Consider the following 23,451-nt stretch of genomic DNA (forward strand, 5'->3'; position numbering starts at 1 on the left):
TCAACAGTATACAGCTGTGTTTGTTTTGAGCTGTTGACCACACTACTAATAATATTTAAAGTATGCCCTCACATAGTAAAGACAAAGAATATTTTCTAAGTAAGCCTTGCTTGTACAGTGGTACCTCTGGTTACATACTTAATTCGTTTCGGAGGTCCGTTCTTTACCTGAAACTGTTCTTAACTTGAGGTACCACTTTAGCTAATGGGGTCTCCCACTTCCGCCGCGTGCTTTCTGTTCTCATTGTGAAGCAAAGTTCTTAACCCAAGGTAATATTTCTGGGTTAGTGGAATCTGTAACCTGAAGCGTATGTAACCCAAGGTACCACTGTACTGTGATTAGTATATGAACAATATTATGATAGAACTGGAAACTATCTATCTTTAGAGTGGTGGCAAGGGGACCTTCCTCCCTAAGAGTCCCCTAAAAAGCCTCGTCCGGAGGGTTGGGGAACCCTTAGGAAAGGCCTCATATTTTTAAATAGGGGATTACGGCGAAATGGAAATGGCTTCCCCAAAATGAATCCTGGGAACTAGTTTATCTTTCGCAGAGCTGTAATTCTTAGCATTCTTAACAAACTCTAGACCTCAGGATTCTTTGGGAAAGTTGTGTGCTTTAAGTATATACAATGGTACCTCGGGTTACATACGCTTCAGGTTACATACACTTCAGACTCCGCTAACCCAGAAATAGTGCTTCAGGTTAAGAACTTTGCTTCAGGATGAGAACAGAAATCGTGCTCTGGTGGCGCAGCGGCAGCAGGAAGCCCTATTAGCTAAAGTGGTGCTTCAGGTTAAGAACAGTTTCAGGTTAAGTATGGACCTCCGGAACGAATTAATAACTTAACCCGAGGTACCACTGTAATGTGGATACGACTTACATTTGTAAGAGTGGAACATCCACTTTCTATGAGCGAAGAGAACTGTAACCATGAATTCTCAAACCCTTACTTTGATTCAGAATTCAGGAAGAAGAAGAAAAAGCAATAGGGCCTGATTTACATTTTACACTATCCATTGTTTTATGTTTATCGTGATCTTGGGGCATCACAAAAGTCAACCAACAACTTTGTAATAAATGCCGGTACTTTCCTTGCTCTGAGGCTCATCCGACAAGCCAACATTGTTGCTGAAGATGAATTGTGGTAGACTATGTAAATATCTGTTGCTGCTTTTATTGTTTTCCAGCTTTTGTTACTTTACTGAATGGAGAGCAGGCTCAGAACGCAATACGCTTGTTTCACCAATACTCCCTTCGAGGAAAAGAAATCTCAGTGCAACTTCAGCCAACCGATGCCCTGCTCTGCATTACCAACTTACCACGCTCCTATACACTGCAAGAGTTTGAAGAGTTGGTGCGGCCCTATGGCAATGTTGAAAGACACTTTTTGATTTATAGTGAAATCACTGGGTATTCGAAGGGCTACGGTTTTGTGGAATACATGAAGAAGGATTCTGCAGCTAAAGCTAGGTTGGACCTTCTAGGGAAACAAGTAGGTGGGAATGCCCTTTTTGCTCAGTGGATGGATGTCAATCAGTTAACTCCAGAACTCATACATTCAAAGTGCCTTTGTGTGGAAAACCTCCCTACAGACTACGCAGATGCAGAGGATCTGATGCAAACTTTTTCGTCAAAGTATAACCCTGTGTTTTATCAGGTATGTAGGACTTTTAAAGCCACAACTCTTGTCTTTGGGGGCTGTGTGGTTTGACTACTCACCTTACATGGACTTTCCTTTGTTTGATTTTTAGCTTAATATGTTCAAGCTGGTGAATGATTATAGTACGCTTGTAACAGCTCCAATAGAAGTATAAAGGTTTATTAGGGTTGGGTACGGCTGGCCTGCATTAGTCACCTGAAAATTATGTAAAAGGCCATCTGGGCCACTTCCTTGCATTTACAGAATTTCTGTTTGAGGAAGCAATTCTGGGAAACATTTTAAACTTTCACTTATAAATCTTAGAGTTTCTGGTATTTCAGGGGAGGGGCGTCGGAAACAACAGAATAAAGCTCCCTCAGTATATATAAAAATGTTATATTTTAGAACCCCAGATTGGAATTTAGAAATCATTTACTGTAAATTGGTAAAGATAACCTACCGACTGAGGAAAGCAATTGAGACATCTGATGAAGTTGTTTCTAATTCATGAAAGCTTGTGCCGCAAGAAGTCTGCTAGACTTCAAGATTCCAGAAAACTCTCTGTAGTCCCCCCTCCCCTTCAATAGACTTCAGTTGGCAATCTCTTTGGATACTAGAAAAGACAGGGGCAAGAACATCATCTTTGTTTTGAAGGGGGTGAATGGGATCAGACAATTTAATACTGCTTGTTTATAGTATTGGAGAGGGGACTATAGCTCAGTGGGTAGAGTATATGTTTGCATGGAGAAGGTGCCAGGCTTAAGCTCCAGGATTTCCAGTTAAAAATATATTGAAAGCCAGAACTTAGAAGGGCTTCTGCTTGAGACCACGGTGATCAGTATACTGGTCTAGATGCCACAAGGCTGCTCCATGTGTTCATAGTTATTTCCAGTGTGCTGAGAAACATCCTTATATTTAATATTTTTCTTTCTTCCTTACCTCTTCCTTTTAAACTAATTTAAACTAGCCCCTTCTCTTAATATATGTTGGAGATACGTTTGTCTTAGACTATTTCAGCTGTGGGCTGTTTAGTCACAGATGTTATTTTTCCCCAAACATTATTCCAGTTTTGTTTACATGTAGTTTTGGAAGAATGTACACTGCTTCCTATCTGTTTGACCTGTCACAATATTATTGTCTAAGTATATAAATATGTTGGGTTGGTGTGTTTTTTTTACAGCATCCTTTGTGGCTTAAGGATATATTTTAGGATATTTTTGGTTGATAGGCATGGTTTATTATGAACCTTCAATGCATTTTGATAGGGTTTGCACCGGTTGATTATACCTATTATGTTTTTAATGTTGTTCCAGAGTGATTCCATAAGACAGAATAAACAGCTGATGCATGTTTATCAAAGGGCAGAAGCTTTCAGCTGGCATGAAATAAGCCCTGATGAGCTCTATATTTCCTGTGAGACAAAATCGTTTTAGATGTTTTGAAAATGGGCTACAAGTAAATTAGTTCAATGTGGAACCTTCAAGATCTATAGAAATGCAGCTAGTTTTTATTCATTTTACTATTTTTATTGTAACATATGTTAATTGTATTACTAAGCTTTGTAACACTGGTTGCATGTTGTATCCAACAAACAATCCCTGCTTTTCACTAGTTGATTGGATAATTACATAAAACTGACGCCATCCCTATCTTCCTAGGGAATACTTATGTGACAGTAAAGGCTACTGAAATAAGTCTTAAGTTGTTGGTGATGATCCAGAAGAGTACATGTGCCAGATTCTTTCCTCTGGCCACATATCAAGGTCTTTCCCCTCCTCCTCCTCCTTTAGTGCAGCATAACTCTCACCTCCAGTGAAACGCAAACAGCTTTTGTAACATGGCTGTTTAAAAGGCAGCTTCTGGTGCGTTTTTGGGAGACTGCTGCAATCCTGCAAAGAAGCAAGAAAACTAACATTTGCACGTGTGCAAAGCAGTTGGTTTCCTGTACCTCCGCCAATAACTGAGGTGTCAAAACTAAATATATACCACCAGCTAGAATTTCATTGAATTTCGCAGATGTCGCCACTGCAGTTTTTCATATTATTTAAAATGCAAAACTTTTCAGGAAAACTGTACATGGAAAAAAAGTAGTATTCCTCACCCATAGGAAAGAAATGCAAGGGGGGGGGGGAATGTGCCCATGGTTTCAAAATAATCCCCGGTTTAATTCCGTCCCTTAATGCTCCATAAAATAACTGTCAAATTTATTTCATAGCTCAAGTTCTTCATGAGATTAGATGGCAGGGCAGCAGTAATTCAAGTACGGTTCTGTGTGGCTGTCATCTGCAAAATATTTGTGTATTAAATTTAGCTTGGAGGGAGGAGTGATCAGCAATGTTAATCTGGTCTTAGAAACACATTACTTAGTATTTTTCACAGGTGGTTCGTGCTTGAGGTGGAAGGATATAGTGCTGTCTGGAAACTGATATAGAGAGCATGTACTTCATTCATTGTGTTGTGAAATGTCCCTTCAGCTTGCTCAGGATGAAGATAGCTCGGTTGATGGCTTTGCAGTCGTTGAGTATGAGACAGCAGAGCAGGCAGAGGAAGTCCAGCAAGGCACAGATGGCTTGACTTTCAGAGAGAAGAGAGTGCATGTTTCTTATTGTGCTCCGGGAGCTCCAGGCCGTGGAACTCTTGCTACACTTATAGCAGCACAACGCATGGTAAGAGACTCTACCACACCACACCACACCCCCCAGGGAAAAACATGTGACAAATGCATTTAGGACACTGGACATAAAAAACTGAATTATATATTTATATGATGGTTGTATCTTTGGGCATGGTAGGCAATTAGTGGCTTTGTTCATACATAGTGCTGACCCAAGTCATGATTTAGCAAGAACGAACAAGTATGCAGATACCCACTCTTGACTTCGCAAGAATGAACGAGCATGTGACTACTCTGGGGGCAAATCATGGCTGCTTTGCTACTTAGCTACCAAAATTATGGCTTAGCATTACGTGTGAACTTGTGCTCGTAGTTTGTCTCCCAGAAAGGAACGATGAGCAGTAAGCCGTGAACAAACCTTGGTTAAGGCTCATGGTTTGTTGAGAGTGAGACAACCCGGGAGCCCAGATTTGTGTGTGGAACTAAACCAAATCATTACTTAGTTCTGTGTAGCATGGCAGCGACAGAAGTTGCGGAGGAGTAAAGTGGTTGTGGTTTTCTCCATGGAAACTCACACAGCTCCTCATTCTTGCTAAGTCACAACTTGGTTTACTTCTTAACTGGGCTCCTGATAAAACTGTTCTTAGTTATAAACACTGTGGTTTTCCCAGGTTTTCTCTCCCATCTTGTTTGCATCACTAGCGTATGATATGATGATTCCTGCAATTTTTTGCTGAACTACAAGCCAATAAAATCTCTCCTGAAATTTGAGCCAAAGGCACCTGTATATATCCCAAGAATGTTCCCCTTGCTGGATTGGGTCTAGCTACCTAATTTTTTCTGAACTCTTTGGTATTTAAAAACACAAAGACCAGAGCGGCTAGTTACTGAGTTTTGTCTGACGCTTCAGAGCACTGTAGTTAAGCAATTTTGGAAAGAATTGCATCTGCAAGAGAGTGCTATGCCATTTTAAAAACAGGCGGTGCTAGTAGGCATGGTACTGACCAAAAAGCAGAGAAGTATACAACAATTTCAGGATAGTGGAGTTGGCTTAATTTCATGCTTGATGAGGAGTGAGGCTTTCCTGCCTTGCTTGTCATAAGAGATTATTCCTCGGAATGTTGGGTAGCGAGGTATTACTGGAAGTTGTGATTTTTGTATGCAGCCTTAGATCAGAATGAATTCCCACTGCGTATGTAATAGTGGCTCACAAACGTCCTTAGGACATAATGTTCTTTTCCCTCTCACCCAATTTTTAATTTTCTGGCAGTGGCCAGTATGACATGGCAATCGAAAGGAAGAATGAAAGCAATAGGTAGCAGAAATGAGTAATGTGGAGTAGAATATGGCTTGATAAACAAAAGAAGAGCAAGATGCCATGTAGGGCAAAGCAACTTTGGCACTCACATACTGGACCCTGGTGCAAAAGCCTTGCATGTCACCTACATCTAGGATAGCAGCCAGATTTTTTTCAAAAGAAGAACCTTGGGATTCCATTTTGCATATGAAACCAGTGAAGCACAGCCCAATAATACCTCAAAATGAGAAAAGCAGAGTTTTATTTTTGATTAGAATGTAATGCTGACATGCTGAGAAACAGGCTGCTAAAATCTCAACTCCTTTGTTCTTGGATGTGTGTGCTCTTGTAACCCACTGGTAACCCATTGGAAAATTGGAAATTTTCCAGTTTCTGATTTCACAGTCCTCTCACGAGGAGAATTGGCTGTGTGACCAGGCCTTTCATGAAGACTCTATTTTGTTGGAACAGTTAAGAGTTCACTAGGAAGTTACACACATACAAACATTGATTCCTTCATAATAAAATGATATCAATAGATAAATGTGCACTGAATAAAAAAGAACCATGTTTTACACGCCCATCTTTCTCAGGCTGGAACACTTTCACACTGGCAGTCAGGCTCAATACCTTGATCTGAACCTGGGATCTCTTCTCACTGTGAGAGACCATGGCCTGTTGCAGAGAAGCAGTGTGTTAAGCCGCAATTCAGATTGGTGCTAGTGATCAGGTGGTCTTGTCTGATAAAATATATTCTCTAGTAAAATCCAGTATTAGTCTTAGTTCCAGAAGAGAGAAGCACTTGGGCAAATATTGGCTGCTTGTTTTCTTGAAATTTTAGACAGGTTATTTTGATGTCAAGTACACACAGTTGGGTTGTGTGTGTCAAAGTGGTGTTGGAATTATGCTTCCATACTTCGTGGAAATTGGTGCTAATTGAACTATGCCTAATGCACAAGTATTGTTCCTCCTTTCTTTGGAAGTAAATGTTTAAGGTCACATGACTCAATGCTCTCTAATTCCAAATGGTCCCAATTTTAATCTCTGGCAACTCCAGACAGGGTTGTCTGGAACCCTGGAGAACCGCTGCCAATTAAAATTAGATAATACTAAGTCAGATGGACCAGTGATTTGGTGTGGTTTAAGGTTATGCCTTGTGTTAAGGATTAAATATAAAATGGGCCCTGTTGAAAAGTACTGAATTAACAAAGAAAGGTACAGTACAGTGATGTGGAAGGAAGGAAAAGTTAAAAAGTATATCAGTGGTGTTGGCAGATATAGAAAGATATGAGTAACATATTCTAACCCAGTGATTTGATTGGTTGACATGTATTTTCAATAAACAACATTGAAGGTGTTTTTTTATATTCATAAAGTAGTAGTGAAATAGTTATGTTATATTTGAATATTTTCATTGTGATAGTACATAGGTAGTTTTGTCTGTGGTTAAATATTTTCTTAGACCAGTTTTGAGTATCTATCACAGCCTTTCTCAACTTTGGATTCCCATATTTTGTTGGACTGCCACTCCCATCATCCATAGGCAACAGGGGCAGCAGTCAGGGATGATAGGAGTAGTAGTCCAAAAATATTTGGGAACCCGAGTTTGAGAGAGGCTTATTTGTAAAAGACTATCCGAGATTACAGTTAATATTATTAGCTTTGACGGTGCATATAATTAAGACAGCCTGCTCATCTTACTGTCTCTTATCATGACTGCTTGGAAGCCACAAAGTAAAAAATAAGATTGCCTGTTTGTAAATGTTCATGAAGTGATGCCCCTTGCAGCCACAGATCCTTACCTTTAATAAGCATATATGCAGTAATTGAAATCTAAATGGCTAGAAGGGAAAATGGGAGCATCTCTAGCCTCTGTCAGAGTTACAAAAGGTTCCTCAATGTGTTCAGTCTTACATGTGACTGAGAAGCTACTTGAAGTTCAACAGCTATATGCAAGCAACTCTGCTTTACAAAATGAACTTTCTTCTATCTTGGGAGAGAATCTGATTTCCCCCCCTATTTCTTTATAATTCAAGATGAGGAACAACAGAAAAGGTTTGCTTCCTGAACCAAATGCAGTGCAGATTATGAAAAGCTTAAATACCCCAGCGATGTTACAAATGTTGTTGCAACCCCAGTTACATGGATGTTCGAATAAACTTGGTAAGATTTTTTAAATATATCTGTCTGTCTCCGTCTCTATCTATAGCTATCTATCTATCTACAGTATATCTGAAGTGGAGAAAAGTCTCCACCTTAGTAATGGCTTTTGAATACAGACTTACTGTATCAAAAACAGGTTCTGGGGCCACGTTCTTGTGATCCTTGCATTGCATTGGCCCTAATTCACATATCATTGGAGGACCTCACTGCTTGTTTGCTTTATAGAAACTATCCATTTATTCCTGTGTTCTGACTCCTTGAACCAGTTACAGATCCGTAAGAGAACCTGTCCTCCTCTTTTTCTTTGTAAAAAATGCTTTCTGGATCATCCTTGGGATACACCGGTTGACTCTTCCGAATACCCACAAAAAGCTTTGGTGATACTTTGCTCAGCAGGGTTTGTTTTTCTGTGTTTCACTTAATTCTAGCTTTAATATGTTTTCAAAATTGGAACATCAAGAATTAGCCCAATAGCCATACTGCTGCACATTTGCTTTTCATGTAGCAGCACAAGCTGTGTTGGGTGCTTCTCAAGTGAAAACTCATTTCCGTGCCAAGCAGAGTGTGCAAAGTTGGCTTGCTCTGCTTTACCTCCAAAAGCTCATGTGTGCTTTCCCTTTATATTAGCTATGGCTGGTGCATAATTAAATGCAACTGTACAGTTCTTAAGAATCAAAAAGGAGATTTTGTTTCACCCCTTTCAGATTCTGCATTGGCTTCCATAGTCTTTCACCAGCAGAAGTAACTCTAAACTGTATCAGTCCCTAATTGGTGTGTTTTCTTCTTTGTGGCCAACTTGGACAAAAACTGCCAGGACGTGTTCATTGTTATCAGCATTCAAGGACTTCACATTGTCATTAAATCGGGGGGGAGAGATAGGAAAATTCGCACCTAAGAGGAATTGTCAGTTTTGTCTGCATGCTACTAAATACAGGGGTACCTCGTGTTATGGACGGGATCCGTTCTGGAGGCCCGTCCGTAACGTGAAATGCTCACAACTCGAAGTGCTGCTTCTGCACAGGTGCATGGCACGATTTGGCACTTCTGCGCATGCGCGAGCAGCGAAACCTGGAAGTAACCCGTTCCGGTACTTCCGGGTTGCCGCAGGACGTAACGCGAAAAGACGAAACACGAGGTATGACTGTACCAAAGCAAATCCAATGTGAAGTGCAAGCAACTGTAAGGCATATGAAGAAGTTTCATTGGCCCAATTTGCAAGTAATGCAATGGTTTATTGCTACGTGCAAAAGCTAATGAGAAGCTTAAGCAAAGCCTTAAACTTGAGCGCTCCACTCTTCCTTTCTTCTGTGTCTATGAGACTATACAAATGTTGAGTTTCACTTTTCATCTAGCTTGTGTCATGTGAACCAGATATCTGGTTTAAAACAGACTGGTCATTTTCAAAACAAGACATGTTCAAAACGTAGCTTTTGAAGGTAGCCTTGTTAACTAACCAGAGTTTGTGACTGGCCTTAATCTCTGATTTGTATGCAACAACAAGCAGAGATTCTAAGCTGAACTTCTCTGTGAGAGGAGGAGAGGAAAGGAGCCCTCGATTTTGTTTGGGTTCATTCCAACAAAACCATGATTTAGCATTTTTTGCAAATGATGATGACTTAGCTATTTACACATCTAGCAGAACAATTAAAAAATAGCAAGGAAATTGTGGCGTTTATAGCAATTATTCATACTGTTTATATATACAGGCATTAAGTGCTGTGGATTTATAATAAATATGACAATCTGTTTACTCTAAAGCAGTCCTTGGAGCTCCCATGAGTGTGCCCCACCTCATAAACCCATCAATCAACCCAGCCTTTTTGCATTTCAACAATGTTCATCAGGTATGTCTATAAGCTGATATAAAATATTTTCGCAAAGTAATTTAAGTCAACATGCACAGTGGGAATTCACGTGCAGCTAATGCAAAATGTCAATTGTATGCTAGGGTTGTAGTCAATATAGCATTAAGGGGAACATTGCTTCAGTGCAAAGATTTCTCCTTGTGCAATGGAACATTCTCCCCATCCCCACCAGATCTGTTGCGGGGTTTTCCCCAACCCAGCAGAACAGATTTGGGGATGGCACATGGATAAGAAAGGAAGGAGGTTCCATTGTGCAACTGGATCTTACTTTGCTCGTGCAGCTCTTTAGTTCAGGCACCCCCAAACTCTGCTCTCCAGATCTTTTGAGACTACAACTCCCATCATCCCTGACCACTTGTCCTGTTAGCTAGGCATGATGGGAGTCGTAGTCCCAAAACTTCTGGAGGGCCGAGTTTGCCTAGAATCATAGAATCATAGAATCATAGAGTTGGAAGAGACCACAAGGGCCATCGAGTCCAACCCCCTGCCAAGCAGGAAACACCATCAGAGCACTCCTGACATATGGTTGTCAAGCCTCTGCTTAAAGACCTCCAAAGAAGGAGACTCCACCACACTCCTTGGCAGCAAATTCCACGGTCGAACAGCTCTTACTGTCAGGAAGTTCTTCCTAATGTTTAGGTGGAATCTTCTTTCTTGTAGTTTGGATCCATTGCTCCGTGTCCGCTTCTCTGGAGCAGCAGAAAACAACCTTTCTCCCTCCTCTATGTGACATCCTTTTATATATTTGAACATGGCTATCATATCACCCCTTAACCTCCTCTTCTCCAGGCTAAACATGCCCAGCTCCCTTAGCCGTTCCTCATAAGGCATCGTTTCCAGGCCTTTGACCATTTTGGTTGCCCTCCTCTGGACACGTTCCAGTTTGTCAGTGTCCTTCTTGAACTGTGGTGCCCAGAACTGGACACAGTACTCCAGGTGAGGTCTGACCAGAGCAGAATACAGTGGCACTATTACTTCCCTTGATCTAGATGCTATACTCCTATTGATGCAGCCCAGAATTGCATTGGCTTTTTTAGCTGCCGCGTCACACTGTTGGCTCATGTTAAGTTTGTGGTCAACCAAGACTCCTAGATCCTTTTCACATGTACTGCTCTCAAGCCAGGTGTCACCCATCTTGTATTTGTGCCTCTCATTTTTTTTGCCCAAGTGCAATACTTTACATTTCTCCCTGTTAAAATTCATCTTGTTTGTTTTGGCCCAGTTCTCTAATCTGTCAAGGTCATTTTGAAGTGTGATCCTGTCCTCTGGGGTGTTAGCCACCCCTCCCAGTTTGGTGTCATCTGCAAATTTGATCAGGATGCCCTTGAGTCCATCATCCAAGTCGTTGATAAAGATGTTGAATAAGACCGGGCCCAAGACAGAACCCTGTGGGACCCCACTAGTCACTCTTTTCCAGGATGAAGAGGAACCATTGATGAGCACCCTTTGGGTCCGGTCAGTCAGCCAGTTACAAATCCATTGAGTGGTAGCAGAGTCAAGACCGCATTTTACCAGCTTCTTTACAAGAATATCATGGGGCACCTTGTCAAATGCCTTGCTGAAATCAAGGTAGACTACATCCACTGCGTTCCCTTCATCTACCAGGCTTGTAATTCTGTCAAAAAATGAGATCAGGTTCGTCTGACATGACTTATTTTTCAGAAATCCATGCTGACTATTGGTGATCACAGCATTCCTTTCTAGGTGCTCACAGATTGTTTGCTTAATGATCTGCTCCAGAATCTTCCCTGGTATTGATGTCAGACTGACTGGGCGGTAATTATTTGGGTCCTCTCTTTTCCCCTTTTTGAAAATAGGGACAACATTTGCCCTCCTCCAGTCTGCTGGGACTTCGCCTGTTCTCCAGGAATTCGCAAAGATGATTGCCAGTGGTTCTGAGATCACATCTGCCAGTTCTTTTAATACTCTTGGATGCAGTTCATCTGGCCCTGGAGACTTGAATACATCTAAACTAGCCAAGTATTCTTGTACTATCTCCTTAGTTATTCTGGGCTGTGTTTTCTCTGCTGAATCATTTGCTCCAAATTCTTCAGGTCGGGCATTGTTTTCTTTATCGGAGAAGACTGAGGCAAAGAAGGCATTGAGGAGTTCAGCCCTTTCTGTGTCCCCTGTTTGCATTTCACCATCTTCTCCTCTGAGTGACCCCACTGTTTCTTTGTTCTTCCTTTTGCTACGAACATACCCATAAAAGCCTTTTTTGTTGCTTTTAACCTCTCTAGCAAGCCTGAGTTCATTTTGTGCTTTAGCTTTTCTGACTTTGTGTCTACACGTGCTGGCTATTTGTTTGAATTCCTCTTTGGTGGTTTCCCCCCTTTTCCATTTTTTGTACACATCCTTTTTTAATCTTAACTCAGTTAAAAGTTCTTTAGATAGCCACCCTGGCTTCCTTAGGCACCTTCCATGTTTCCGTCTCATTGGTATTGCCTGAAGTTGTGCTTTTACTATCTCCCTCTTAACAAACTCCCAGCCATCATGAACTCCCTTTCCTTTTAGTATTACTGTCCATGGGATCTCACCCAGCACTTCCCTAAGTTTTATGAAGTCGGCTTTCTTAAAGTCAAGAAATTGAGTCCTAGTATGCTTGGCTGCTCCTTTCCGTTGTATAGTAAACTTCAGAAGAGCATGATCACTTGCGCCTAATGATCCTTCCACTTCTACCCCATTAACCAGGTCATCAACATTGGTTAGGACCAGATCTAAAATGGCTGTTCCTCTTGTTGCTTCTCCCACTTTCTGGACAATGAAGTTGTCTGCAAGGCCAGTGAGGAATCTGTTTGACCTTATGCTCTTGGCTGAGTTTGACATCCAACAAATATCTGGGTAATTGAAGTCCCCCATTACCACTATCTCCCTTCCTTTTGCATGCTTGGCCATCTGTTCCAGGAAGGCATCATCTATGTCCTCCGCTTGGCTTGGGGATCTATAGTAAACTCCCACAATGAGGTCACTGTTATTCTTCTCTCCCTTAATTTTGACCCAAATGCTCTCACTTTGGCTTTGAGGTTCTAAATCTTGGATCTCTTCACAGGTATACACATCCCTGACATATAACGCCACTCCTCCTCCTTTCTTGTCTGGTCTGTTTCTCTGAAATAGATTGTATCCCTCCATTTTTACATTCCAATCGTGGGACTTATCCCACCAGGTTTCAGTGATGCCTATTATGTCATATTTAGTTTGCTGTACCAAGAGCTCAAGCTCATCTTGTTTATTTCCCATGCTTTGTGCATTAGTGTACAGACATTGAAGTCCATTAGTCATTCCCCCGTGTCTCTTATTTAAGGATTTTCTCCTATGCTTGCTTTAGTTGAATACCACCTGTTTTCATTGACTTCTCATATAATAACAATAATATATTTTATGAGCCACACTTCAGAATGGAGTGCTGAAATATCGTTGGAATTCTTACTTGAGTTTAAGCCGACTTTTTCAGCACATTTTTTATGCTGAAAAAGCCCCCCTTGGCTTACACTTGAGTGAGGCGGGCGGTGGCTGCGGAGGGACGAGCAGCCCAAAAGGAGCCCTTTCTCGCTGCTGGTACCGCCACCGCCACCCATCTCTCAAGGGCAGGCACTGGAGCCATGGTTGGGAGAGGCGCTGTGCTGTGGCTCTCCCAACCACGGCTCCTATGCCTGCTTTTGCAAGCATCAGAGGTGGCGGCGGGGGGATGAGCTGCCTGAAAGGAGCCCTTTCAGGCTGCTCCTTCCTCCTCCTTTGCCGCTGTCAGCAGTGGAGGAGGAGGAACGAGCAGCCCGAAAAGGCTCTCCACTGCTGCTGCCACCACCAGGTTTGTGGTGTGGTGTGGTGAACCAGCTTATACTCGAGTCAATAAGTTTTCCCAGTTTTTTGTGCTAAAATTAAGTGCCTCGGCTTATATTTGAGTCGGTATATATGGTATATCATCTTACAATGCGATACAATAATGCTTGCTTTCCTAAATACACTCTCAAAAGAGAGAGAAAAGGCCCAAATATCACTGATTTATTCATTAAACAGCAGACAAAGAAAAGGACCTGTTAAAATAAAGCATCTTTCAGTTAGGGAGATGTTCAAAGCATGACCTCATTTTGAACTGTCTGAGACAGCATGAAATCTTGGGATTTTTTACTTGACCCACAATGACAGATTGTTCTAAAGTTTGGAGGAGGGAGAAGTAAAGTATAAACCATAAAGCGAATATAGCGTTTCCCTTTAAAATTCCATTGTATGGCTAAAGGAAAACACATGCTAAGCCTCCAACTTGTTCTCTTAACAGACTGTCTATAAGGCAACATGAATCTAAAGATAATAAGCCTTGTTTCACTTTTCTAGAAATACGCTGAAGCATGAGGATTTTTGTTTTTGTTTGTTTTCTAAACCAGAAGAGAGAGAGGAGAATAGGTATAACGTGATATGCAGTTGATTCGCACTCGGCAGATCAGAGGGTCAATCACACTTCTGCATTTGGAAGTGTAACTGCTAAAGTTGTGTAGGTGTTAGCTGTTACCGCTATTATGTAGGACTTTGGTTTATACCCAGAGAAAATTGCTCCCCCCCACCCCCCGGGAAGTATCACTGGAAACACATGTTGTATGGTTGCATTTTAAAAAGTAACCCTTTCCCAAATACATGTCATTGGTGTTCATCTCTATGGTCTTTGCCAATTATGTAACTGCTTTGCAAAGGAACAGGAATGCCTTTCCTCAAATCACAGTGAGGGGGCATGTTTGACTGTAGTCAGAGTCTGAATGATGAGGCTTGAGAATCCTGCCTTGGATTAGGTATGCAACGACCAAACAAGGAGGTGCTTTTACTTTGCAACAGAATTATGCCCTGATTATACTTAACGGAAGAATTATGGTTTAAATGAGTCATTAAACTTGACCCAGAAAGATTAATTAAACTGTCATATAATCAGCTATATTTTGTTTAACACCATACTTGTGATATCATTGCTGAAAGATTTATTTTTATACTTAACTCCTGACTAATTTAAATTGCTGCAGCTTTTTTAGAATCCAGTGGTTTTGTTTTTATGTAATTGGTTGAAGAAAGTTGGCAGCTCCCTTTATCTGTGTTATACTGCAGTTTACTTCCAAATGTGTTTTTGATAAAGTTGTTTTGTTTGAAGAATGTATTAGTCCAATTTCATCTATTGAAACAAGCATTGGGGGGAGCGGGGGAAGCAGATTAAATGCTTTGAGGCTCAAAGTGATTGCTGCAGGGGACTTTAGGTAGTATAAAAAAAGAAGGGAATAGATATTTCTTCCAATTTATAATGGAGACTATCCTGAATAATAGAGTAACTTTAAATAACCTCTTAACAGAATTATGAATTGACAAAAGCAGATAATTAATGTAGCTCTTGAATTTACCTTTCTTTAAACTGAGATTGTAGAGTTTTCTGACAGACATATGAAAATATTTCTTCTTCTGTATCTGAATAATGCTGGTTTCACATATAACTCATTTCTCCCCTCCCACTTGAAACTGACAGGGACCAGTTCTTGGAAATGCATCTAGTTTGCTGCTACAGAACCTTTCCAATTTACAGCTGGCACAACTAGCGAAGCTTGAGAATATCCAGACAAATAGTGTGAGTTGAAATCTTAGACTGACCATAATAAACCTGTAGTAATCTCCTTTAGTCTATAATTCTGGATTAGATAAAAAGTGGGGAAGTCTTCCTCCTAGAGAATGTTATCTTGTCGCACACTAAATGTTTCCTTGTTTCTTTGGTCTTCTGTTAATCCAGTAGTATACTCAGATAAATTACCTGCATTTGAAAGGCTGAGAAACAAGTCTACTAAGGCATCTCTTAAACGTATGCAATTCTTTTGTACTTCTTTGCAGAAACCAGGCTTGCTTGGAGAGCCTCCAGGTGTGCTGCTTCAGACAATGTTAGGAATGGGTGCTGTGCCATCAGTGACCACAGACATGGGGAGTCACGGAGAAGCACGCAATTGCAAGTAACATTTCGATTGCTGTTATAGTAGCAAACGCCCGCTTCGAAAATATGCTTCTGACTCAGGTGGTGAACCTCAGTCCTGGAAGCCTAATGCAGCTTTCCAGGCCCCTCAGTCTTGGCTTTCAGGACTCTTTCCCAGGGCATATTCCTTGGCCATGGGTGGCCCTCTGTTTCAGGGTTATGACCCCCAATGGACCTGCTGCGCAAGTGCTTTTCTCTGCCTCGAATGTGTCTTTGAACTGTGTAAATGGCTCTTGCTTGCCTGAATTGAACAATGTTTGTGTGGAGGGGTATAGGTGCATGCAGGTACCTCTGACTTTTTATGTGGTAGGACTGTAGCCTGTTGTAGAATGCAGCCCACTGAACCAAGGTAAAGAGCCATAGTTGTTGCTCCACCCACTTTTGCATGTGGCCCCTGGAAGGTTGTCCATGAGGGAATGTGGCCCTTGACCTAAAAAAAGGATTTCCCACAGTGCATGTATAATTGAGAACAGCAGCCCCTTTAGATAGCATGCTCTTGGCTTTGTTTTAGCAACTGTGTTAGAAACGAGAATGTTTAACGAAGACAGTTTATGGGTAGCTATGGTTGTTTGCCATGGCGGATTTCAAATACCTGGTGGAGGGACTGCAATCCTGTTACAGGATAAAGTTATGGTAAATAATCATAGAATTGCAGAGTTAGAAGGGACCCTGAGTATCATCCAGTCCAAACCAAATGCAGAACTATGCAGTTGCCACATACAGGGATTGAACACGCAACCTGTGTGGAAGAAGGCAGCAGAAAAAACAATGGGCGTATCGTCATGTATTAAAAATATATATATATTGTCTTAATGAAAGCTCCGCCTCCAGTTCTACCCATGTTCCTTCAAGAGGCTTCCATGTTTTGCAATTCCCACTTCCTCTGTCACACCCTGTTTAGTTACAGAACAATGAATGTCTTTTGAATGGGGGCATGGGCATAGCCAGGATTTGGGGGGGCAGGACCATCGTGATTGGTCAGTTAAGTATTTCTATTGCTTTGCTTGATCTAGGGTGGCAGCTGCCCCTCCCTGTCCCCCCTTGGCTAGTTCCATGGCTCAGGGGTGGGGTGGACGGACAGGGAATACAGGGGCAGGGGCAGGAGGGCCTGAAGAAAAGCGTGGCTGGCACCATTTTATTATAGGTCCAAATTTTTTTCTCTGTAATAAAGAGGAGGTGGACTGACATACTGCTGGGCTGGAATGGCCAGTATGTGATGGCAATTCTGGAAGGAGTCTATGTCTTTGTTCCTCTTGTTAGCAGATGGTGGCTCCCATATTACTGACCATTCAGATCTTTTAAGGTATGAAGAGCCGTAGCTTTCTCCTTCACCACAGAAGATTCTTCCTAATGCTTTCTTGCCTAAGGCATCCTCTTTTAATTCTTCTCTGTGAAATTTTAAAGCACAATATCCCCCTTTTTGGTCACTAGCAACGGTTAAGGTGTAAGACCAGTTGTATAAATAGCAAAGTTAGAGAGTCTTTTGAGTTTTAATGTATTTCCTTGCCAGCCATTAGAATTACCTTTTCTGTTGCAATCATTTAAATAGATTTCTTTTCACATAATAAACAACATGAGCATGATGTTCTAGTAATAATTCTTGCCTAATATAGCTTCCTTTTTTTCCATTTATGGTTGGCTGCGCAGTATCTAATCGGACTGCAGCTCAAACGCCGGTTGCAACAGGGATTGGCATGTTGCCATTCTTTCCAAATCAGCATGTATCTGGACAAGCAGTGCCAAGGCAAAACAACACGCAGGACAAGCTGTCAACCGCAGTAGGACTGACAGAAGGCACTGGCTCAGGGTCCCAGGGTTACCTGCAAAGCTTACCAAATGTCGCTGCTGGAGGCCTACGGCCAGGACATCTCAAGCAACAAGGCCAGGCAAAGAGCCCAGATTCAAGCTTGGGGGTAAGAAGTTGAGTACATTATTTTGGAAAAAAATGTTTTTAAAACTTTTTTTTTTTTTTACTGATAACTTTGTTTTATTATCATTGTAAACTGCTTCGAATTTATTTTGCTTCTCTTTACATTCAAGAGGTGTATAAATTTTGTAAGTTCAGTACAGTCGTACCTTGGAAGTCGAATGGAATCCATTCCGGAAGTCTGTTCGGATTCCAAAACATTTGGAAACCAAAGCATGGCTTCTGATTGCGTGCAGGAAGCTCCTGCAGCCAATCGGAAGCCCCACTGGATGTTCAGGTTCCAAAGAACGTTTGCAAACCAGAACACTCACTTCCGGGTTTGCAGCATTTGAGAGACAAAATGTCCTGAGTACCAAGATGTTTGGGATCCAAAGTAAGACTGTATTGCAATTCCATTCGGGTGCTGGTGTTGTTGAAGTCCATAGGAAATAACACCTTCATGTAATATTTCCATTACTGTTCATTCTTAATTTCACATGAATTTAAAACCACTTCTCTTATTCTTGCAGGAGATGACATGTTAGTGCTGTTTAATAATATTTACCCAGCTGAAATTTTATATTTGTAATTATTCGGGGGGGGGGGGTTATTGTGCAACAGAATCTGATGTATAGATAATCAATGTTTATTTTATGATGTAAAGTATATTATATTTAGTTAAAATTTCAAAACAGTGCATTGGGACCAGTGCAGAGATAATTAAATGGGCTTTCTAAACTGCAGTTAAGAAGAGTTAGGTCACGATATCATCAGCACTTTACATTGATTGCATTGAATTCCACTGCCTGTATTAACCACAGTGCAGCACTGCATTATCATTGCCAGTGACATTAACTGCAGTTATCTGAAACAGGCTTAAATAAACGAACGAACAAATGAATGCGTGAATATGGCTATCGGTCATGGATGCTTTTGTTGTGATTCCTGCATTCCAGGGGGTTCAACTAGATGACCCTCAGGGTCTCTTTCAACTACTACAACACCACCACCAAAACCCCCCATAAAATCTTAACCAAGATTTGAAATCTAAATTGCTTTCAGTCATATCAAGAGTGTTATGGAGAGGGAAGAGTGTTTATTCTTGGGCAAGGAATAAATGCAGGGTACTTTGGAAACACATTTTTAAATGGAGCCTTTTTGCATTAACATAATTTCCATGTAAGTGGTGGTTTGCAAGGCGTCCGCTAGGAGTAAATAGATGTATGTTTTTGCTGTGTTGATAAAAACCGGGCCTGTGGTTCTTCCTTTGTCTTTCAAGAAACAGTGACTGGAAAGTGAGGAAGAGTCATGCAATTCTTATCCATTCACGCCTTATGCGAATACAACTGATGAAAATTCAGAGTGGGGGCAAGATTCAATATGGCGCCTGTAAATGAAATGCAACTTCCTCTTGCTCCTCTCCCCTGTCCTGCTCACATCTCCTCTGGGTGTGTCTCCCAACCCACCAGAGAATGCATAAATGAGGATAACGTAGTGAGGAAGAGTTGTTGTCATTTAGTCTTGTCCGACTCTTCGTGACCCCATGGACCAGAGCACGCCAGGCACTCCTGTCTTCCACTGCCTCCCGCAGCTCGGTCAAACTTATGTTTGTAGCTTCGAGAACACTGTCCAACCACCTCGTCCTCTGTCGTCCCCTTCTCCTTGTGCCCTCCATCTTTCCCAACATCAGGGTCTTTTCCAGGGAGTCTTCTCTTCTCATGAGGTGGCCAAAGTATTGGAGCTTCAGCTTCAGGATCCGTCCTTCCAGTGAGCACTCAGGGCTGCTTTCCTTCAGAATGGATAGGTTTGGTCTTTTTGCAGTCCATGGGACTCTCAAGAGTCTCCTCCAGCACCATCATTCAAAAGCATCAATTCTTCGGCGATCAGCCTTCTTTATGGTCCAGCTTTCACTTCCATACATCACTACTGGGAAAATCATAGCTTTTACTATACGGGCCTTTGTCAGCAAGGTGATGTTTCTGCTTTTTAAGATGCTGTCTAGGTTTGTCATTGCTTTTCTCCCACGACAAGGCAGTGATCCATGAAGGAGGGCGAGGAAGAGAGGAAGGGTTAAATCCCATTTATAGAAGCAGAAGTTCACTGCACAAACAGGATAACACAGCTGAATATCATTCTTGGACCCCTTTTTTGCTTTTGTTTATTTCTATACCCATTTTCTCTCTTCATCTCTGCACATAGGCACCCACCCTAAACAGCTGATTGCCATATTGCCGATTTACTGTTTCCTGCCTTATATAGGATTATAGAATTGCAGCCTGACTCTCTTTGGGTCTATGTTATGAGAAGTAAAATTTCCCTAATAGGATGTTTAATTTCAATATCTGTTCAAAATGTATTTTTTTATGTTGTTCAACCTTTAGTAGTAGAAGTGTCGACAATTTATTCGCTTTTTACTTCAGAGTTCTTCAAAAAACCAGACCTCTCTGCTGGGAGAACCTCCCAAGGAAATCCATCTGAGTACCAATCCCTACTTGAACTTGGCAAGCGTGCTGCCTTCAGTCTGTCTTTCAGGTAAGCAGGTAACCGGTGCCTCTGAAGGCAACCCTTGGGTTTTCTCAAGAGGGGGAGTGTCGTTACTGCAGTTGTAAATAATGCCAGCGGCCGCGGTATTTGGTTCAAATTATTTAAAAAGAAATCTTTCATTTTAAGAAGATTACCATTAAAAGAAAAAATTATCAGATATACTGGGCTTGAGGCTGTTTAGGGCTTTAAAGGTCAGCCCCAACACTTTGAATTGTGCCCAGAAACATACTGGGAGCCAATGTAGTTCTTTCAGGATCAGTGTTATGTGGTCTCGGCAGCCGCTCCCAATCACCAGTCTAGCTGCCGCATTCTGGATTAATTGTAGTTTTTGGGTCACCTTCAAACGTTGTCCCACGTAGAGTGCCTTGCAGTAATCCAAGCCGGAGATTACTAGAGCATGCACCACTCACCTTCACTGGATTTTGCCTTCTTAATCTAATTTCATATGATCAAACTAACTCATGCACAGTCTCAACTAAACTGTGTGTCTTGAACAAGTTGCATTGCACATAACAGCTAGTGTCCCACCTATTTAACTCCAAGAAAATGCTGATAACAAAAGCCAAAATACTACATGTTATGTTGACTTGCCAAGCGGCAGCAGGGCCCACCCACTTTGGATTAGGCCCACGGGTTAGGTGGGGGGGGGGCCGGTATCTTAATCCTTTCTGTGCACACCAAAGCCTCTGCTCCATGAGCTGCTATTAGTTGCAAGGGGAAATGTGTGTTAATTCTGCTAGTTTTGCCTCTGCAGCTAATTGCAACTATGCATGTGTGTGAGTTTCAGAACTGCAGTAGGGCAGGGTAGAGTGGAACAACCCTCACTGAATGCCCATAGTCCCAGTTAAAAATGGGAGTCCCCTACAGCTGTTTTTACAGAAAGGATTTACTTGGAAGCACCAAAAACAAATCTCCAACGTAATATGCAGTTTAGCCCTAAGGCCAGAGCTTACCCATTATGAGACAAACATGGGGGTTTCCATCCTTGTGCAAATGCGCAGAGGTGGGGAGGCATTTATGGTGAGAATTGGCAGTCCTAGTGGTTTGCGTATTCCACTGATTGTTCACCACAAATGCTCTATGCCATTTTTAGCTCATTTTCTCCCAGCTAGGTTCCTGGCTGAGGGGAAAACAGCCTTAAGAGAGCATTTGCAGGAGCTAATCAGAAGGTGGTTTCTCCTCTACAGAGCCTCTGAGAGAGCCTCAGAGAGCCTCTGAGCCTCTGCATTTGATCTGGCCTGTTGCCTTACCACCTGTCTGTCATGCTCCCGAGATACCGGAAGTTGAGGAACTGTGATTCCCAGTTATAACTTTAAGTAAATGACTACAGCCCACCCCTTTTAATCAGAACCTTTTAAGCAGGAACCTAGGGCTCCATGATGATACAGAAGCATAAATAGAAGGCAGAATAGTAGTGAAAAGACAGAAAAGATTTATACAAACTTAAATGCCTGCTCTATCTCTTCCCAAGTGTTGGTAGAGGCTTCTAATCGAGGCCTAGATTCTGATATTAATTAAGAGAGAAGCCAATGGTTAGTCAGCAAAATTGCCCTGTTCTGTATTACTGCCAGAATTTCATGAATTTTATACTTCGATGAAGAATAAGATCTTCAATCAGGGTGATAACCAAGTGCTCAACATCACTCCTTCCTTTTTCAGCCTAGCTTTGGCCTTTGGGGCTGTGGATTGGTGGTGAACATTCTGTTTTAGATGAAGCCTTGTTTTCAATCTTATAGGACATATAAGAATGCTTTTTTTCTTCTTTGAGCAGCAGCAATTGCCAGCAAAGCCAGTAATACTAAGCAGCAGGCCGGACTTTCAAATAACTCACTCAGTGCTGCAGCTGCTCAGGGAACCACAGCGCAACAACCGGTGGAAAGCTATTTTAACTATTCACCGCAGTATGAGGATTACACACAGGTATGTGGCTTGAATATGGTTTCATTGCAGCTGGTGGCTGTGTGTTTTGTTTGGGTCAGAGTTTGTTATAAAAGCATGGCTGGGTTCTAGGCAGATGATCATTTAAGGAGACCCATAAATTATCATGCATTAAAAGCATCAGACAGTGAGTCAGATTTCTAGCTGGTAAATGTTTTGTGTGATGTAAGGGGATGGTATAAGCTTTGGAATACCATTCACAGAGTCACGAACCTTTCTGCGCAGGAAACTGATAAAGTTGAATAAAATGGTTTATGTGTCGGTTTTGAATAGAACATTAAGGGGGAAAGTATAACTATTACCTGTCTGCATTTTGCCACTTTTTTAGTTCTTGTGAATTTGCTTTCTTCTAAAGTGCCTGGTCTGCCTTGTGTGTGTGTTGCTGCTAATTGTGGAAACTGTTGACAGCGGGATTCTGTAGGTCTCTGCTGGCAGACAATCCTGCTGTCAACAGCTTTTCATACATTTAATGGGAGTAGAAACAAATAGCACCATTTAATATGGAAGCACAGCGAGGCAGATGGTTCTAAATTGGTGAGGTGCTGCTAATAGTGTACCTGGAACCACATGGCAAAGTACGTCCTGTAGACCCAGTACAACTTGAGAGGGATCACCAGCACTGTTTCCCATTCAGGAAGTTTCTGACACTGATGGGAAGTAGCTATGGCATGCAGACCACTGTTTTAAGGTTTGGGGGAAGTTGATCTAGTTGAGCTGCTGCAGTAGCTTAGTTTATTGAATCCTGAAAGAGAGAATTAAGAGCATTCGCTAATCAGCTGGTTTGATTAAGTTTCTCACTGGCATTTCTCATCATTTATTTAATCCATGCCGAAAGTCCTGAACTGTGAATGTTGCTGGGAAACATGGGGCTGAACTAGCTTTTACCAGACCAGCCCCCCTCAAATAAATACACTGTAGCTACTAGCGTAGCAAATCAAATGCTTCTTATTGATTATGCAAGACAGGTTGCAGCAAAACTAATGATGAATTCACCAAATACAGCATTTATAAAAGAAAATGTAATAAAAGATAAATTTATTCATATGAAAATTGAAATAACAAGCAATTCTAAGTAAATTCTACCTTAGCTTGTGATGACTGTTGCTAAACAGATGGCAAGATTTGGATTTAGTCTTCTGTTTTAACTCAGTTTATCTAACCTGCACAAATTCTAGTTGGCCTTTCATCCTCTTCTTTATTTTTTTCCTGGACAGTCAGTCAGTATACATAATAGAGGCCAACACATCATTAAAAACGGGTCTCATGACAACTTCAGCCTGGTTGGTTTTAAACTAGCCTTGCAAATATTTTCAAAAGCCAGAGTGTAAGTCAGTTCGTGTCACATTGACATCCTCATCCCAAGTGTATAAAGACATTACAACCTGTTAGCCAAGAAGCATTATTTGCTGCAATACTCAAAGTTATCTTTCAGCCAAGACAGAGGATTTTACATTTGAATCATAGAATCATAGAGTTGGAAGAGACCACAAGGGCCA

At 41.5% G+C, this 23,451-nt stretch overlaps 1 protein-coding gene across 2 annotated transcripts in view; it reads left to right on the plus strand.

Annotated features, from left to right (window-relative positions):
- RAVER2 (ribonucleoprotein, PTB binding 2) overlaps positions 1-23,451 on the plus strand; it is a 45,279-nt gene that overhangs the window by 16,719 nt on the left and 5,109 nt on the right. Inside the window, exons 3-11 of one of the 2 annotated variants that reach the window (XM_083448035.1) lie at positions 1,188-1,657; positions 4,114-4,305; positions 7,587-7,713; positions 9,472-9,557; positions 15,076-15,174; positions 15,432-15,543; positions 17,215-17,480; positions 19,894-20,005; positions 21,789-21,937. In XM_083448035.1, coding sequence (XP_083304161.1) covers positions 1,188-1,657; positions 4,114-4,305; positions 7,587-7,713; positions 9,472-9,557; positions 15,076-15,174; positions 15,432-15,543; positions 17,215-17,480; positions 19,894-20,005; positions 21,789-21,937 — 1,613 coding nt within the window. The remainder of the gene's footprint in view (positions 1-1,187; positions 1,658-4,113; positions 4,306-7,586; positions 7,714-9,471; positions 9,558-15,075; positions 15,175-15,431; positions 15,544-17,214; positions 17,481-19,893; positions 20,006-21,788; positions 21,938-23,451) is intronic. The other variant, XM_083448034.1, reaches the window with a different exon arrangement.

The sequence above is a fragment of the Podarcis tiliguerta genome (genome assembly GCF_965153285.1).
Source record: "Podarcis tiliguerta genome assembly, chromosome: 6".
In the NCBI taxonomy this organism is placed as follows: domain Eukaryota; kingdom Metazoa; phylum Chordata; class Lepidosauria; order Squamata; family Lacertidae; genus Podarcis; species Podarcis tiliguerta.